This window comes from Sciurus vulgaris, assembly GCF_902686455.1.
Source record: "Sciurus vulgaris genome assembly, chromosome: 10".
In the NCBI taxonomy this organism is placed as follows: Eukaryota; Metazoa; Chordata; class Mammalia; order Rodentia; family Sciuridae; genus Sciurus; species Sciurus vulgaris.
In genome coordinates, this window is record NC_136470.1 from 139271023 (window position 1) to 139290453 (window position 19431).

General features: G+C 44.7%; 1 protein-coding gene across 1 annotated transcript; it reads right to left on the reverse strand.

The window, feature by feature from the left end:
* Positions 1-414: 414 nt before the first annotated feature.
* On the reverse strand, positions 415-16576 carry LOC306637737 (neprilysin-like). Its single transcript, XM_079100514.1, has 7 exons — positions 16525-16576; positions 11353-11472; positions 10005-10138; positions 9838-9903; positions 7242-7337; positions 6860-6936; positions 415-1783 (listed from the first exon to the last, which is right to left on the reverse strand). The coding sequence occupies exons 2-7, from the start codon at positions 11393-11395 to the stop codon at positions 1684-1686; spliced, it is 516 nt and encodes a 171-aa protein (XP_078956640.1). The 5' UTR covers positions 11396-11472; positions 16525-16576; the 3' UTR covers positions 415-1683.
* Between the last annotated feature and the right edge of the window lie 2855 nt (positions 16577-19431).

Consider the following 19431-nt stretch of genomic DNA (forward strand, 5'->3'; position numbering starts at 1 on the left):
GCTCACAAACAGAGGACTGGAACGAAGGGGTCAGACGGGAAAGAAGGCACACTGATGGATTCTGCGTATCTCAAAGCCAACACAGGCAATGCTGGCGTGTGACGTGAGAGTCGGGATACCACCTGTGGACCTGAGGGGCACAGGTGTCACCGTGGGCTTTTGCCTCACCTGTGTTGCTAAAGAGCATCGTTCAGAGTTCACACAGCGCACCTGAAGCCCCAGGCAACTTCAAATGTGTGTGTGTGTGTGTGTGTGTGTGTGTGTGTGTGTGTGTGTGTGTGTGATGTCTTAGTAACATTTTTAAAGGCAAATGGGCATTTTTCAAGAGGCAGTAAAATCAACACCCATATTTTGGGTAGAAATTCTTCCATTTTCACCTTTTATTAGGAAAAATAAGGACTTTGGAAGTGCACCTCTTTTGTAAAATTTTAATCAGGTAATGAATGAGCTGAACTAGCCAACAGAACAGGAAATGAGGAACACAAAGTTTCAAGAGAAGGGTCCCCATGAGGGATGAGGGTCCCTTCCAAAACTCCATTCTGGAATTCTCCACTTGGAATTCCAGAAGCAGGCCCTGCAAGGCCTCCCGCTGCCAGTCAGAGGCACACCTTGCTTCTGAAGCCAGGGGCTTGCACACAGGCTTTGTGAGCCAGGCATTTGCATCAGATGACAAACCTAGTTCTGCCCTTTCCTCTCAGCCACCCTCGGGGATGGATTTGCTTTGGAAAATCCTGCTTGTAAACCAGAGTATCATCTATCTCCACACAACTGTTCAATGGCATTTCTACCCCGAACTTTGTGCTTAAAGCTTTTAATCAACTTATAAATTTAAAAAGTCTCACATTCTCCTCTGCACATCACTTTACAGATCTTGGCTCATAACTGCTTTTCTTGGTGTGAAACTTTACTATTCCATGATTACCTATAATAATAGTTGTTTAGTCATAAATGCAATTAATTATATATAAAAAATTATTAGTAATACATTACTAAAAATCCCTTTAAAAGACCAAGTGTTGAGAGACAGAGATTGTCTGGAAAATTGCAGGGGCCCCAAGAATCTCAGTTATCAGTCAAACAGGTATAACAAAAAATAGTTCTGGACATTTGTTTTTGCCCTAAGAGTGCTTAAAATAAAACGATGGCAGAATGAATAACTGATGGATGGAAAAATGAATTTAAAACTACGTCCAACCCGAGGCCCCCAAGTGGATAAGAATTCTTTGGAAGCGTTTTGAAGAGCATAATATTACAAATAAAGGTGAAGACAAGCCTGGCCCTGTGTTTTAAATCAGTGAATCTCGGCTGTGCTTTCCATGACCCGCTGAAACGAACCTTCTTTCTCCCTTTGATTAGAAATCCCAGTCTGGCGCAAGTGATCAAGTTTCCTAGGGACAGCAAACTGGCAAATCACAAGAGAAACCAGAAATGAATGGTGATATCATCTTTAGAAAGGAAGCGGTATTTACAGTGTGACATGATTGGTTTGACAGACCTGGGACCCCTGGTGCTCCACACCCTTTCCAGAAGAACCTAATCTCACTGGTATTGTGATGCGCTCATCTCTGTTAATTGCCCCCAGGTAACTGCAGTGACCTCGGGCCCCTGTTCTCTTGGCTCGAATGTTCCAGTTTTCTGTGCTGTTGATGAGCCCAGCCAAGGGCCGTGCTGCTTTTGCGGGGATCACCAGACGCGGCATTTCTTCTCTGGATTCATGAATGAGTTCTTGCGGCAATGAAAGGCTTCCGAAAACTCGACCGAGTTCTGCAACGTCCCAATAATCCTTTGACAGAAACAAAAAGGGCATCATCAGCATTAGCCACTCACGTCCACACCACCAGAGAGCCCGGCAGAATTTCACTGTGTAGGCCAAGTCAGTAATTCTGGAATTGGAAGTTTAAAAGAAGGAAAGGGAAAGGGGAAGGGGAGGGGAAGGGGGAGGGGGAGGGGGGAAAGGGGAAGGGGAAGGGGAGGGGGAGGGGGAAAAAGGGAAAGGGAAAGGGAAAGGGGGAAGGGGACAGGCAGTAAGGCACGGCAGTAAGGGCACTGATTTTGGAGACAGGCTGCACAGTTAGCACTGGTCACTGGCCTCTCTGTACATCAGCCTCCTCACTTTTAAAGTGCATGTAATAATAGTTCCTGCACCTTAAGGTTGAAATGGAGCGTTAATCATCTACGAAAGCTCAGTGTTTTCAAAATAAATAAACAATTTATATTTGGAATGGTAGTTTTGTAGGAAGAGTTTGGATAAAGAATTTTTCACTATGTGGTGAAAGGGCTCACACAATAATTGAAATATAATAGGTTTTTAATAGGTATTTGTTATTTTCATTTTTTCCAAAAGATCTCCTTCAATATCAGAGACTGGATTCAGCCTGAATAACTGGAAAGGGCTGGAAAAATGCCCATTTCTTCTTATCTCTGATCCCAGTGGGCCAAAACAACACTGTCCAGCGCGCTATCGGCTCTGCACAGCACTGGAGGGAAGAGACGGTCGATGCCGGCGTGTGACGGCGCCGTGAAGGTGCCGCCGGCTCCGCCTCCTGCACCCGGACCCACGCTCCCGGGGTGGGGCTGCAGACAGCGCGGAGGCGAGGCCAGGCGCGCTCTGATTGACGGGGCTCTCCAGGCATGCCTGCGCTCCAGCCTGTGCCCAGCCAGCACCGCCTCCCTGCACACCCTTCTGCACACAGGTATCTGCTGGCCCTCTTGTCCGCAGGACAAGGCTGTGAGGACAAGCCCCTCTGACAGGATGGCCGTGGCCGCTGGGGAACCTGATGCTGGCCTGGAGACTCTGGAGGCCCTTGCCCTGGGCCATGGAAGGAGGAGGAGCCCAGGGCTGTGGGGGCCTCTGCAGTGACCATGGCAGGTCTGAGTTGAAGGCCGGTCCCCAATTCCTGGACCTGTGTGGTGACTCTGAATCCCTGTGCAACCTTAGAAAGTGGTGCACTGGAAAACGACTGGATTTAATTTCCCCTGGGCTTAGGCCTGACTTTTTTTTAATTTGAGCATCCATTTGTTACATCTGAAATGTTCAAGAATAAATTCAGTCTTCCTGCCATGTGAGGGTTCAATGAGAAGTCTGCAGTTTGCATCATGGAGGAAGCCAGAACTTCCTAGCTCCTGAATTCTTGGAAATGAGGAGTTTTCACTGCTCTTGTCTCCTGGGCTCTGGGTTCACCCTCTGCGGCCCATTGGCTCCGATCCTCCTTCCTAGGGGACAGTCCTCCTGGTGGCCTGGGTGTTCCTCCCACTGGGAACAAGCTCCCTAGCTGACAGCATCAGCTGGGGAAAGAACGGGAAGAACGGGACTTTGTTCTTTCTTGATGTTTTTTCAAATGCGTGTGTCTTAACCCTGTGGGAACATAGTCCCATACGATGCTGAGATGCTCAAACCCATGACTTCATTCTACATTTCTCTCAACTTAAGAACAGAGCAGGGCTGGGGATGTAGCTCAGTTGGTAGAGTGCTTGCCTCACATGCACAAGACCCTGGGTTCAATCCCCAGCACCATAAAAACAAAACAAACAGAAAAACACCTTGAAGAAACAAGAGTCTTTGGAACACACTGGAAGTTAGAGAAGCAGGAACACCTGACCTTGAGCACTCAGCTCTGGTCCCCCTTCTGAAGACTTCACTCAGATACTCAGATTCTAAGTATCGAGGTCAACAGCACACCAGGGCTCTGCTCAGCCTCCTGGGTCTCTAATGAGGGTTTGGTACTTATAACATCAGATCTTTGGATGGATGACGTGAATAATCATTTTGAAAAGCAGATACAGCATGAATAAACAAACCCTTCTCTAAGAGCGAGATCGTATTTCATTAATATTACATAAAACAATTACATGAATTTCATGCTACATGACAACTAGAAGACTTCTGCGTTGGTGTTTCTAATAGCAGAAGATGAAAACTTTGGTTTACTTGAAATTGTTGCTTTGTTACATAAACTAATTTGTTGTGCTGCTGCTGCTTATTGCCTTGGCAAATAATCACTGGTATTAAAAACATCTAAGAGAGGTGGAATTGAACATGCACGTAACCAAGAGTGGATTTTCTGACCTATAACATACCTAGCTACACCTGCCTACTATGACTTATTATGCATCTTTCAAAATGGAGCCCATGGATGAACCCAGGGGCACTCAACCACTGAGCCACATCCCCAACCCTTTTTTATATTTTATCTAGAGACGGGGTGTCACTAAGTTGCTTAGGGCCTCACCAAGTTGCTGAGGCTGGCTTTGAACTCATGATTCTTCTGCCTCAGTCTCCTGAGCCACTGAGATTACCCCCCAGCTCACTGTATATTCTAAATTAAATAAGAGCCTGAAGGGATTCTTAGGTAGGTGCTAAAGACTGATAAGTGCTAACTGGACTCTTGTTTATAAAATATGAGGAACCAATGATAATATTTAATGTTAAGTGAAGGAAATGTATTTTAAAAAGAAATTAGTGTAAGGATGCTAAACTATAAGAAGAAGCAAAATGGCCCTATAACTTGAAAATAACTGCACAGAACACTACAAAGAATATTCTTTCCAAAATATTGGAAATTAAGCTATGAAAATTACTTGAGTTGTTTTTCTGTGGTATCAGTTCTATAAAGTTCTCTTTTTTTTCCTGAGTGGAATATAAAATTGAACAATTTAAGCATGAAGATGATTTTGTCTATTTAGATTTGCTTTAAAAATTATCAGATCCCTTAATAGAAACATTATGTCTAAGTAACCTGAGAAACACATTTATAGATTATGTAGTAAATATCAAAACAAATAACCACTCCCCAAAGTGACTAGGGACAACTAGCCAAATCTGAACTTCCAAAAAGAAGTCAATATTTAAATTGTGGATTTAATTTCTAGCATATTCAAGGGGAAATTTTTTTTTGTTTTAAACACTAAAGATTTTAATGGTTTGTTTTAACATACATAGGCTTTTGCTAGGAAGAATAAAACAAAGGTAGTTTAGACTTAACAAATACAGTTTTGTAGACTTCATCTTTATATCAAGTATATTTTGCCTTTTGTTTTCAATGGTTGGCTATTTAAGCACAAGGTTACAAACCAACCTCTATTTTGGAAATATTTTTATACACAACCAAGCACAATTTTTCAATAGCAACCCAATGCCTGTTAGTTTTTAAAGTTCTGTTAAAAATATGTTTTACTTTGTACAGCCAGGAAGCAGCCTGTTTCCAAAACGAAATGTAACCTCAACCTTTTGCCAAGGAAATCCCTTTACCTCCAGAGAAAATAATAATTTCCTTGACAAAAGGTTGGAGCTCCATTTACCCTTCAAAATACACAAACATGCTTCTCTTATTATGAATGAAAAATAGTCAAAGAGGCATCTTTGAAGCCAGAACCAAAAGAAAATCAAAGATACAAATAATTTCTCATATTTATAAAAATATTGTTTTCAGTTTAAAATGGTAGTAAACAGTAACATACTGCTATGTATCGCCCCATCAGTTACCAGTTGCTGACATGCTGGACCAGGCAGAACATAATTCATGAGCCACAGAAAGCCTTTGCCTGAGCTGACAGTGAATGCTGCAAAGTTCATGGCTTTTTCCCAAGAATTTTTATTCTGTTCAGACTTATCTAAAAATAATCCGAATACTAATTTTCAAGCATGTACATGTAATAGGCATGCCACCTGCATTAACATTAGTCCTCTGCCACTCTCATGGTAATTTAATCCTCATTTTAAATGTCAAGAAACTGAGACTCAGAGGCAAAGTAATAGCTAGGACCAGGAAAACCCAGAATACCCCTAATACACAGACACCCTGGTGTAGGGAAGAACGGTCCTACCCACCGTAGCCATTGAGAGTTTCACACACCTAATAAACAACAAGAGCAAAGCAAATGATCACGACAATAGTTTGTCTTGTCAAAAAAAGAAAAAAGTTAGGTATGGTTCAGGAAACTGTGTTCTGATGGGCAGGTAGGAAATCATTTTAAACAAGAAATCTTCACCCAGTGGTTCAGATAAAAATGTTAATTCTTCGGAGTCAAATCTTTACCTAGTGCAAAATTACTCGGCACCCTCGTTCTCTGAATGAGGATTCAAAGTACTACTCTGTGGATTCACAAAGTATCAGAGTCGTACTGCTTAACTCCCCTGGGGTCTTTACAGAGCCCTGGTTTAGTTCACAGGACACACAGGGCAAAGTTTTGACAGACCAGATGGCACAGTGGTTTGTGTGAATGTTCTCTGGTATTCTCAGTGTTGGATTCGAGACTTCCATAAGGAAAATAAAAACTTTTAAAAATTAAAACTAAGAGTTTCATGGGTAAAACATAATGGGAATTGATCCAGTGATGTTTTTTGCTCCCTACCCATAAAGCAGTTAATCTGACTTATTAGCAGGACAGATGTGGCTATATCACACAGGCGTAGAGTGAGGCCTTCTGAGTGAATGGGTGTTCAGAGTTGCCAAGGTGATGACATCAGCAAGGAAGGTTCTAGAACACATCAAGGGAGGTCTTCAATGTCCAAATGTGCCCCTCATTACTCCATAAAAAGAACCTGCTTCCTCCAGCAGTGAAAGATCTAGGGGGTTCCCATAGATATGAAGCGGGTTTTTCATATTTAGCTCATTAGCTCCCTTCTGTTCTCAAACTTCATTTCCCAACCACTCTACAGAATCTTTAGCTTTTGCACTGAGCAGAGGTCACGTGCATTCTGAAGAAAGGAGGGGCCAGGATCTCATGTAACCCTCACCCTGACACACAGAAGCACTGGGTTTCCAAGCTTTACAGAACCAGAGTTGGAAGAAGCCAAATTCCAACAGAGAGGCAGTGGAGCCAGCACTGGATTGCCCAACAGCAGTTCATGCCCACGTACCTGAAATTGCCCGGACTGTGCACGTCTGTTTTAATGGAGTTGACCGCGTACTCTGGCCTGTAGGTCCCACACCACACCTGGAGACAGGAGTAGAAAAAGCAGGCAGTGTGCTCAGGAAGGCGGGGGAAAGCAAAACCAATGAGGATCTCCGCAGCCCTCCACTATTCACTCCTCAGGGAATGTTTAACGAAGGGCGACCAGGAAAACATTTATTTATCACGAATATGACCTGACAATCTGTCATAAACAATGGAAGTTAGTGCTGTCAAATGTTCTGCCACGAGTGATTAAAACAAGACAACTCAGCATGCCATGTCTAACTTACTGTGAAATTACACTTTGGAAGGGTTTTCATGTGGATCAGTCAAGAAGGAGGCGATACCTGGGCAAAGTTCAAGAAGAACAGTTGTCTGTGATTCAGGTCAAGTCCGGGAAGCATCTTTTCTTCACCGTTCTTTTTAACATAATTCTGATAGGCCTGGGTCGTAGTAAAATAGAAACATGTTTACAATTTCTAAATTTATACATAAACCTAGTCAACAAAGACCATGTCAACAGGTAGTTTTACCTTTTACATGGAAATCTCCCCAATACCTGTAGATGGCAACCTACAGATATGTCCTACAAGGGCAATGATCAATAAATGCTGGCTGAATTAATGGATGACTTAAATAAGTGGGGAAAATGTACCTACGTGTGGTTCTATAGAGCATGGGTAGGCCCGGCCGGCAAGAGGGGTGGGTTGCCAAGGGAGTCATCTGCAGCTGCTATATTTAGCTTAGCTACTTCTCTTGGCAAAACATACGCACACTGGACTTATCTGAGTGTTTCTTGCCAAAACTCAAGGGAGTCTTCTGAGCCCCTTAGAGGCCCAGGATCCTATGAATCTAGAGAATCTAAGCAACTATTCTGGCTTCAAAAAGAGAGAATAAAATAGACTGAAACTCAATTATGTTAAGGAGAAGGAATTTAGGGGACTTAAATGTCAGAAAATATTCTTAATCTTTGAGGATTTATGGACAATTTTGAAAAAAAAAATGCAGTTTTCCTCTATTGAATTTATTTCAGAAAGGGGTTGCCAACATATGTGGAGGTGTGTTGCTTTCTCTTACAAAGGAAGGTGATTAAGTAGGCAAGACAGTCCATTTCTCTCTATTCACCATCCACAGAGTTTCTGGGGCTGCGGGTCGGGGGAAGCTCCTTTTCTGGGAGCTCACGATCAGCAGAGGGGCAAGGCATTCATATAAAGAACTCACATATTCAAAGTATAATAAATGATCTGCACAACTGCTATTTGCCTCATTATTATAATTCCGTCCTGGTGCTGGGTGAGGAGCTGGGTGGGATGACCACCAACCCAGACTGGGACTGAAGTCTTAGAGCAGATGATTCTCAGCCTCGCTGCATGTTGAAATCACCACCGAAGACTGCAAAGGCCTGCCACTTCCAGCCAAGAGTGGGTGGCAGGGGCTGGATTTGCCCGCCACTGAAATGACCACGTGTCAGACACGCTATGTGAAATGGCGATTTGCATGTCACTGAGCGTCAGGCAAAAAGGACAGTGGTCCCCGAGAGATGGAAAAAGAACAAACTGCTCATGTGGCCGCCCTCTCCCTTTGTCCCATGAGTGCAGGCCACAGCACAGGGACTCTGAGTGCAGGGCAGCTGACAGTCCGGAGACAGCAGGAGCAGAACACTGAGGAGAGAGGATGTCACGGTTGCAGATAGTCACCCTGAAGAGCTCTGCTGAGATCCGAGATGAATGTGTGAGCTACTCACAGCCAGGAAAGACCCCCAAAGGCTTAGAGGCAGCCGCGCTTGGCGCTCATGGGATAGTGGGAAGCACCAGGATCCACAGCAGGGCTCTACCCAGCAGGGGGACTAACTGTCCTGACTGAGCACTGTGCAAGTGTCATCTGCGTGTTGTAAAAGCAAAACCAAGGGCCAAAACAGAATTTAACTACATCCCGCAATAAAGCTTACAGACATTTATAGAAAAACAAAAAATATTCAACACCCTAAGAGGTAAAATATACAACATCTGGCATCCAGTAAACAAACAAACAAACAAAAACACATTAGCCAGCATTCTAAAGCAGGAGCAGTCCTCTGTCCCCTAGGAATGTGCAGGGACTCCCTGCTCAGGACCCTCAGCTGGCTTAATCTTCCAGGCCTCAGACTCTGGTTACCTGTGGTCACTGCTGACCGCAGGTCCTCCAGCACCCTGCACGCTGCTCTGACGTCACAGGGTCTCCTCCTACCTCCAGCCCAATGTTTCTATGCTCACAAGTAACCCTGCATTCTCCTCCAGTCCAGGAAGGCCGTGTCCACCCTTGGTTTTGAGAAGCCTGGTTCTACATCCCTCCGCTCACTCCCTCCGGCGTGGGGTCCTTTGGGGTTGGGAGAAACACTCAGAATCAGCCTGGCTCCTCCTGGTGGCTTCCACAGGCACCTTTCCTCCACTCTTTTGTGAAAACCCCTATGCATGTTCTCTGTGCCCACGGTGGTCCCTGGGCCACCCTTCAGTTCTGACTTGGATCACCATGGAGGGTGTGTGGCTGTATCTCCAGCCCCTGGCTGGCACCAAATCCAACGCACAGCTTTCAAGGACCACTTGTTGAAGGCAGGAAGGGACAGAAGGGAGCTGTGATTCCTGGGATGCTGCCTTGGGGACAGCTGGCCAACGTCAAGGCCACACCCTGGACCCACGCCACCCCAGCCCTCGCTGTGGCACTGGAGACGGGCAGCGTGCTTCCTCAGCTCCTTGGCCTTTGGGAACCAAGGAGCATGGTGTTCAGCTGTCACATCAACCCTGCTGACGCTAGGGCCAGCCAGAGTCCCCCTTGCTCCCTGCATGCTTCTCATTTGATTCCTCATTTCCTGTTCACATTCCACATACCTTTTGCAAAAACCTCAATATAAGTGACTAAATGTGAGAAACACTTCCATCGTCAAAGAGAAAGAACACCATCACTCACTCTGTAGGCCTGGCCGATCCCTCCGTTATCCGCAATGTTTTCTCCCAGTGTATTAAGTCCATTGACCTGTAAAAAATGAAAGATCCTTTGTTAGGAAGGCTATGAAAAGCCGGCAGCGGCTTGTGATGAACACACTGAAGCTCTTTGGAAGAATGCGGGGGACGTACGTGCTGCCCGCCGGCCAGGTCCCAGGAGAAGTTCCCGTACTGGTGCACCATGCACTGGGACTGCTCTTTAAAGTTGTTCGCAGACTGCTGAGTCCACCAGTCAACGAGATCGCCGTCCTTGTTAAAATTCCTGCCTGCAGCACATTCATTGAAGTAAAATGGAAACTCATTACAAGAGTCGCCGTGAGATGTCCTTACCGCACAGGGACTGAGCCGCGGTGGTGTGGACAGGAGAGAAGCTGCGGTCCTTGCAGGGTGGGTGAGGCCCAGCTGCTGGCACCTGCTGCGCCCTGTGCCCGTGTTAACTCAACCTCACCCCTGGGCTCTTGCTCTCTCAGACGAGGCCACCAGATCGGCACTCTGGAATTGGCTACTAGACGGAGTCTGTCGCACCTGCTACGTTGCTGTTTGTTTATTCTGGCACCTGTCATGGTCCCAGGTTCTCAAAGGTGCCCTGGCTCCCACATGCCCTCTCCTCTGAGCACACTAGGAGCCTCCTCCTTCTCCCAGAGCTTCCCTGCCAAGCCTCGACCACACTGACTTTCCCCTTTCTGAGCTCCGACCACACTTCCAGCTTGTGCCTTGACACTGAACTTGATCAATTTTTCATCTGTGAGCAGGACGAGGGCTTGGGAGCCCCACTATTCCACCCCCACAAAGACTGCCTGTTCCTTGCTTAGCAGAGCTTTTTAAACACTGCACCTTTCCTGTCTCCTCCTCCTCCCTGGCTCTCTAAAGTTGGGTCTAGTTGATGCCTATTTTCTTGCTATTGTTCCCTTCCTACTGTCTTTCCACTTGTGAAATAATCTTGTTATAATTTCAACTCTCACTTCTTTACATACCTCTGTTCTTCTCAGCTTTCCCTGAAACTCTAAACCTGCTTTGCCATTCAGGGTACTTAAGTGCCTACTGTTTGCAAGGGCCTGAACTGTGCAGTAGGTATAAGACCTAAAAAAAAGTCCCCAAGTGACAAAAGCTTAATAGTCTTAGGGGCACCTGGACAGGTGATGTCTTGAGATTTTATTTCTCTTTTTAAGACACGGACCCTGCCCTCTGTGATAACTGTGCCCTCGGGAGAAGACCCACACTGCTGCTGTGCCGACAGGTGCCAGCCTCGTCCCAGAGTGAATTCAGCTCCACTCAGAGTGTCCGGCCCCCTCGCCACTCCAAGCGACTCGACATTTTGTGCTCGCCTCAAGCAACACTAAAGCGAACCCTGAAAGTATGACCAAACTAGGGCGATGATACACTGACGAACGAGCGAGTTCTCTGTTGCTCGTGATCACAGCTCATCATCAGATTTACGGGGACGCAGCTCAGCCCAGGGAGTATGCCAGCTGGCTTTTACCGTTGTCATCGAAGCCATGAGTGATTTCGTGTCCGATGACCATGCCGATGCCCCCGTAGTTCAGCGAGTTGGGCTGGTGGGCACTGAAGAAGGGGGGCTGCAGAATCCCCGCTGGGAAAACTAGAAGAGAGAAGCTGGTTGAAGGTCACTGTGGCGTCACCTGTCCTATGACACCAGGCCTGGGCCTGGCTGGCCTCCTGCTTATGAACCCGCTACCACTGTGTGGGTCTTAGGAATATAAAGATCTGCTGTGACACGAACAAATGCCACAAAGAGATCAGCCCAGAGTGGCACCATGATCTATGATTTATTCATGGTGATTCATTTTATGATCTCTTTAAGAATGTTTTTTGCTGTAAGGAGTTTTGGACAAGGAAAATTTGTAATCTACATTTAGAAGATCCTTTTCCCCTTGTAAAAACCTGGAAGAAGTAGTTACTCAGTAACACAGTACTTTCGGTGTTATCTCTAAAAATGTGTCCATCTACAGCAGCATCTTGAATAAACACTCATTGGATCAAAGGTGTCTCTCCAGCACATGACCTTATTTTATTGTCCTCAAGGCACCTATAATATTTCTGTCTGTGGTTGGGTACTTCCTCTTCCTAGCTGCCCCACCTCAACTTCCAGCGTTCTGGGCGCAGAGATCCGTGTGTCTGTACACACTGTTGCTCAGATTGCTTTCTGGTCCATCATCTCAGAGCCTGCAACCAGAACACTGCCCAGAACAGAGGGAGAGCTCAGGAGGCGTGCGGAATGAGTGAACAGGCTGAGATGCGTGCATAAATGACCAACGATGCTAATCAGGACTCAGTGGTCCTGGAAGCTCAGCCGGTGACCTGGAGTCCACCTTGCTGACCTTCTGCGCTGGGACACAGAGCCTGGGACTGCACCTTCCCTCCCTCCCAGCAGCATCCATCCTCGATCTCTGGTGGTCCTACTGCCGCCGGCCTCAGAATGTGCATTTCCTGACATGCCTCCCATTTCCCCTCTCACCCTTGGGGATCTGCCCTGATTCCAATCTAGCCTAATCGCAGTGCATCTCTGCTCTTGGCGTCTCTGCTGCAGAGACACCTTAGGAGGCTCGCCATTGCTCAGCAACTGAACACTGGACTTGGCTCTGTCATCACCTCCTGCTCCTCCATGTCCCTCCTCTTCCTGCATTGCCCTCTCTATGACCCCGTTATATGGAGGTTCCCCATGACACTGTCACTGCTGTGAAATGAACTCATAAGGTGCTTTTATTCTCTTCCTTGGGAGAGCATTCCCTGTGTTAAACAAAAGAGATCATTGCTTTGGGACAATGCTATTTAGAGGTGGTTGATCTTTGACCTTAGAAATGAATTAAAATGAATGCTTGCAGTTTTGTAATTTTGTCTTTCATGTTGTAACTGAAACATTATGTTCTGTAATTGAAAAAAATCTTTAGCGTCAACACCTGTTACGGGCAAAGCCCTGGACCGTTGCCACGTGGTACATCAAGAGTCCACGAGGGGCCCTGACCGTAAGGAACTTGCTTCACATGGGCAGTGAGCATTTCTTTGTCTTGTAGGTAGGCTGCATATGACCTAACCTTGCATGGATTTCAGGGACAAATATTAGGTATTACCGAGGAAACTTTGTAAACACCCCGAACAATTTAATTGCTCCCCAGACCCTTAGAAAATTGAGAAGTTTCCATCACATTCAAATGGCAAAATAATAAAAAAAATACTTTTGTCCTTGGAGAGTTTTGATGAAAGTTATACCTCACGTGTAACTGCCTGAGCTAAACAGTGCCAAGAAGTTATTTTTAGCTTAAAGTCTAAAAATTATGTGCAGTACTTTATTAACTTAAAGTGAACACTATCTCCCACACTATGTACTTTGATTAACATCCACCCATTATATAAAATGCTCTTATGAAACGTGCTCTCAAGACTAAACATTAACTAAAGATCCTGCTGACTTAATTGGACCCTTCGATGTCATTCTTCAGGCAAGAGATAAGATTTTTATGGCTCCTATAAATACTAGTCTCCAAGTTCAACTCTGCAAATTATGACCTCTCCTTTTACTCTGTCAGCCAAATCACCGTAATGAGGATCTTCCCAGCTGGCTTTATCGCCGCTGCTAGTGAACTTCACCACTGTTGTTTACCAGCAACCGCCTAGTTGTGTTTTTTTTAAGTTCAGATTGTCAACAAGTTAATCAATTAAGCAAGTCACTGGACCATGAAACAAACGAGTAGGTTTCCTCTCCCCTCTTATCAGCCCCATCACCCCTGCCTTTGCAACTTCCCTGGTTTATTTTTCTGAGGCTGTAGGCAATTCAATTTTAGAATACTTCATATAAATTCAAGTTTGCAATCAGGTGACTTTTTTTTTTTATTTTGGTACCAGGGTTTGAACCAGGGCACTTAACCACTGAGTCACTTCTCCAGACCTTTTATTTTTTATTTTGAGATAGGGTCTCCCTAAGTTGCTTTACTAAATTGCTAAAGTGGGCTTTGAGCTCGCGATCCTCCTGCCTCACCCTCCGAGCCGCCGGATTACAGGTGTGCACCACTTCGCCCAGCTTGACTCGGTTTTAATGCAGAAGGAGAACACAACAGTATTAGGACTTCCCATCTGACTTGATCATTTCCTCGAGCAAGATTTTAGGTTCAGAATGATGACTGACTACTGCCTGGAATTTATAGAGAAGCGCTTGACAAAGGACTCATGTGAGCTTTCCTAAGGGCGCCGTGTGGGAGGATTCCAGGCTCCAGGAAGCAGTGTGCTGGAACGGAGCGCTGAAGCCAGTGCTCACTGTGTCTTCCCGTCCTGGAAACTGACTCTCGGGACGTGAAGCGGAGGGTGCCTGAGGGTTGGGAGTTCTAACGAAAGGTGGGGGTCAACGGAAAGTAGAAACCAGCAGCTGAGTGAGCAACCCCCTACCTGATGAGGAAAGAGCATGTTTCAATGTGACAACATAAGACAACCCACCCGGGAGAACCGCGTGCAGTCTGATGGTGGGGGGGCACTACGTGGCACACACTCGGCATCAGTGCTGACCCTGAGGGGGACATCGCATCACACCCCTTAAGAGGCTGGTGCGAAGGTGTGTGGGTAGGTACGTGTGCATCCACACACACTGTTGTTCAAGGAGGAAGAGAGACGAACATTCACTCATTTTTTTGTCAAGACTCCTCACTTTGAAAATTTTAATAAATCTCTAAAGGGAAAAGTGCACCTCTCAAAGCTACCGGCTCCTGACTGACACTTTCCCCTTCTCTGCTGTTATTAGAAGATGAGCATTTGTAAAGGGCTTAACATTTTTGATTCGTAGTTTCATCAGATGAGTTTATCTTGACAATTCTACAAAAGGTCTTCCTGATGAATTAAGAATGCACGGTCAACTCTAGATTTTCCAGAAGATAACCAACTACTTTGTGAAACGTCAGGCCCCTTCACTCTCTCTTTCCTTTGGCTGTCTTCTTATTTGGTTGAGGACACTAAACTCGAAATGCAACATTCTCTGAACAGGCAGTCTCGGGAATGGAACCCATTCGGTGCCTCTGGAGACCTGGGGTAATTCGGTGGTGCAGATTCCTGTCCTGATGGGGTCTGGAGAAGGGCCGAGGCATGGCCAGGCCAGAGTGGTCCTATAGGGTCTGCCTGGCTCCTCTCCTTCAGGATGAATCACCACTGGGTCTGGAGCATTCACTGAGGGCGATGCAATGAGGTTCTACCCCTTTCTCTGTCTCAGTGCGGAGTAAGGGTCTGGTTGCTTCACCTTGCTTTGCGATGACACTGTAAGCTATCCATGCTCTCTGGGTTTCAGTGGGGGATGGACTAGATCTTAGGCTGACAGTACTGAATATAATGGAAAAGAGGTCTTCAGGGGCCAGGGAAAGCAGCTCAGTGGTACAGCGTGTGCTTAGCAAGCACCATGGGTTCAATCCCCAAAGGCACTTAAAAAAAAGATCTTCAAAGAGAAGATCCTCCAGAGATAAAGGCATTTGTAAGAAAAGTCCTGACAGGTCTCTAGAAATACATTCCCCAGGACTGACTGCCAGGATTCGGGGTAGTTGACTGTTAAGCAGGTTGGGTCTGGGTTTGCCCGTCATTTCTCTATCTGGAAAACAGATTAGCCCAGACTTGGAGCCAACTGATTTTAACTTCCAGTGTACACATCTTCCTTTTTATCTTTATGTTATGTAAAGACCATCCTTTCTCATTATGTTATAGAATTCATTTTCATGTCACCTGCCAAAGTAAATTCCAGATGTATTCAAATTTTATTCTAAAAATAGAAATCATAAAAATACTAGAATAAAGGTCGATAACTTCCTAACATATTTCTTCCTAGGCTTAAAGGCAAATGGGAAAGGCATAATCAATGTAGTTTTTTTTCTTTTCTGATTAAAAGTGGGTAGGTAACTACAATTCCATATGGTTCAACCTAATACGATTGAGATTTTAACTGTCCGAGCTCCCCCAGGGCTTTTGGAAGGAAGATGACAGATGGGGACCATTTCCACCTGAGCCGGTGTACGGAATGACCAGGAGACCTGGGTCTGTAAAAAGTGGTTCCTGGAAACTACAGCCACTTCAACATGCTGATTCTCAGAAGTCTGAAAGCAGTACAACCTTACAGAGATAAATATTTAAAGGCTATTTTAAAAGTACTTAGAAATTAAATAAAAACTACTTGGAGATAAGATAAACTGTTTAGCTATAAATGGGAACATTATAACAAAAAAACAGAACTACTTAATGTGATATGTACTACTTTAAATTTCGCCATTCTAGTGAAAAAAGGAGCATAGATATATCTACTTTCAAGAAGTATATTCAATAAACCAGGGGCTCGGGAGGCTGAGGCAGAAGGATCTTGAGTTCAAAGCCAGTCTCAGCAAAAGTGAGGAGCTAAGCAACTCAGTGAGATCCTATCTTTAAATAAAATACAAAATAGGGCTGGGGATGTGGCTCAGTGGTTGAGGGCCCCAAGTTCAAATCCCTGATTTAAAAAAAAAAAAAAAAGAAAGAAAGAAGGAAAAGAAAAAGAAAAAAACCCACCAAAAAGTCAGCCTCGGCTGTGGTTTTTGGGCATTATACATCCCTCCATGTGAGTGCTGTAGGCTGCGAACAGTGGAAAAATGTTAACAGTGGAAAAATGTTAACATGTTACGTAAGAACAACACCTTACCTATTTGGTTTCTGCCCGAAGAATAAAAGGCATTGACCACAGCAGCTCCGCTTTAACCACCTAGAGAAGATACAGAATTGGTTACAAATGATGATACATTATCCGACTGCATCTGCTCACCATGATTAAATATTACCATTCCTAGAGGAACGTGAACTTTGTGTTTAAAATATGATAAGCAAACTAAAATGAACTCACCAGGTTAGAGCTCCTTGGAAAGTATTTCTATTTCCTAAAAATTCAGCATCTATCCAGGTCTGTGATGTTACTTCACTTGCATGGTTTTTTACGGAGGTATCAGACAGAGCAAAACCCAGGGCAGTGTGTCTGAATGTTCAGAAACTGCAGTGGGCTAAGATGATATCGAAATGTGTTCACTTTACTTTGCTAATACTAAATAACTATGCCAACAATTCTGGAACAGTTGACAAAATACTGAATGACAGGTCATTAAGCTTCAGATTTAAGTATCTAAATGTCTAAAAATTCTAATTTACAAAGAGCCTTTTTGGGAGCTAAGATATCTCAGGTAGTTAGCTTGGAACGATGCATCTCTAATTGTGGTCTTTTAAAAATTTTTTTTTTTTTTCTTTTAAATGCAACGATCTAACTAATTGAGCAGACATACATGTCGCTAAAGTGAAACCCAGGTGGTTCTTAGGTAGGGTCATCTGTCTGTACCATGATTTAGGCTCTGCAGAGAATCAAGAGATTTTGTAAAATACAGTCCCTGAGTTTAGCTGAGATGAGAACAATGCACAAATAACTATAATAAAAGATGGAGTAAAAGATTGAATTAGAAAATGCAAAAAGTGCTCCCAATTATAATTTGAGGACTGAAGGATAAGAGCTAATGTCTCACATCTTTCTGCTCAGATGTTATGAAAGATATATATCCATAATTGTGCTAAGCACTGTGCGCAATAGGAATCATTCCATTTTAATAGACTATTACAAATATATTCACTGGAAAATGCACTCTGCTGGACTTCCAATAACCTCTTCAGCATCAGCCCACAGGACAGTCATATGCCATTATCTAATGGCCTTGCTGTGCTTATTCTATGTTCAGGGCAACATTTAGTATGAAAATTATTACCCTTTGCTCACAAGATTACAGTAATCTGCACAAGGAAGGTAAACCAACTGTTCCCAGAGCCACCTTCCCAGATCAGCAGCACCAAATCAGCACCTGAGTCACATTGTCAGTGAGTACTGTGGAGGTCAGACTGAGTACTATTCTGATCTCCCGATGGCAGGGCCACATACAGAACAACTGTCTGGTGCGTCCCCAGTCTGGGATTTGTCTGCAATCACAGGACGAAGGATGCAGGACTTCTTATTTATTCTGTCCATTTCACCTTCCGTGAACTCGTCCTTGGGAAGACAGTCAGTTCGGGGTGGGGCGCATAGCTGGTCTGTGTTTCTCCCTTAGTTACTATTGCTGTTTTAATTAGAGAACAGCATTTTTAACAGACGGGACGCTAGATTCACCGGTCCTCCCTAATGTCCTCACAGCTGTGTCATCAACACTTTAATATTTCTTGCAGGTTGATGATTACGAGAATATAATTGTATTTATTTTAATAACACTCCACTTGCTTCCCACACGATTCGTGGTGACTCACAAGAGAAACGTGTCCTGTGTGTGTAAACCCAGGGATGCTGGACTAAAACCGAGAAAGCAAAAGCCATAGAATGTGAAGGTTTCATTTTTGTGACTTACAAATATTATAAAAGAAAATATGTGTATAAACAGAAATTGCGATCAGGAAGAATTATATACTAAGCCTATGCCCATGTGTGTGACACACGTGCTATCACTCAGGGTCAAATGTGGCTCCTAGCAGCTGGCACGAGGCTCCAAATGGAAAAATGTGCTCCTGAGAAAATGGAGCCTTCTGCGCAGGACCTGAAAAAGCTCTTCCCGATGTGTCCTCCATCCTCGGACAGCAAACCTGGCAGCAAAATTCATGTATCAACAGTTAAAATTATGAAAACTTTAACTGCTATAAGGTTAATATTACATGTTTCCCTGGTCTTGGTAGGTTCGGGATTGTTTCTCAGTGTGGAGCCTCTGGTTCAGGGACAGCAAACTCTGCGTGGACTTTTATGGGTAATTACAAATAAACTGCAAATTGTTTGGCTCTGAACAGGGAAAATTCCTAATAGTGAAACAGGGAAAAGCACCAACTTCAACTGTGTTAAAATTTAGTGTTATTATAGCAAGGAAGAATCAGAGACAGACCTCAAAAGCAGAATCCAGATGAATGTGGTGCCTGGGACGTGACTCACCGTGTTTACTGCTTGTGTAAAAATAAGCGCCAGGCCTTTTGTTCTGGAGGGTTTGCTTTTCTGTTACATTTTGTTGAGGCACTGGAGATTGCATTTTGATTAATGTCTGTAACTTTCCAGCAGGGAGAGTTTTACATATTAAAATGTCCACTGTGAATTATACCTTCGAGAAAATAGGTAGCTATTTATGGCCATGCCACACTCAAATAAAATCAGAATATGCTGGTGGGTTTGCAGAGCGCTGGTGTGAGCACCTGCCTTGTCTTCTTTGGGGTCTTCTGGATGCGCCTCAGGCCACCCTGGGGAGTTAGGCAGAGCCCGGAGCACAGACACGTTATCCCTGGCGACATTCAGAACGTGAAGTCCCCAGATGGCCGCATCTTAAACAAGGGGGTGGAGGGAGCTACAGACCCCATGCCTGACACCCAGCCCCCAGGAACTACCTGGCTGTTAATACGAACGCTAAATTAACAGGGCAAGGAAAGTACTTTTCAAATTTAAGTGGCAACACAATGACAATGTGCTTTTGAGTTGGACGCATCTCCATAAGTGGAGAAGCTTTCCCTCAGGAAGTGCGGACAACCTGGACTATGCAGGTAGCACAGCGTGGAA

Coding starts and splice junctions, on each gene's coding strand:
- LOC306637737 (XM_079100514.1), bottom strand. CDS start 11,395: ATGGTCATCGGACACGAAATCACTCATGGCTTCGATGACAACG. Junction 9,904..10,004: donor ACCTGGCCGGCGGGCAGCAC/GTACGTCCCCCG, acceptor CATTTTTTACAG/GTCAATGGACTTAATACACT. Junction 1,784..6,859: donor CACAGTCCGGGCAATTTCAG/GTACGTGGGCAT, acceptor TTTCTGTCAAAG/GATTATTGGGACGTTGCAGA.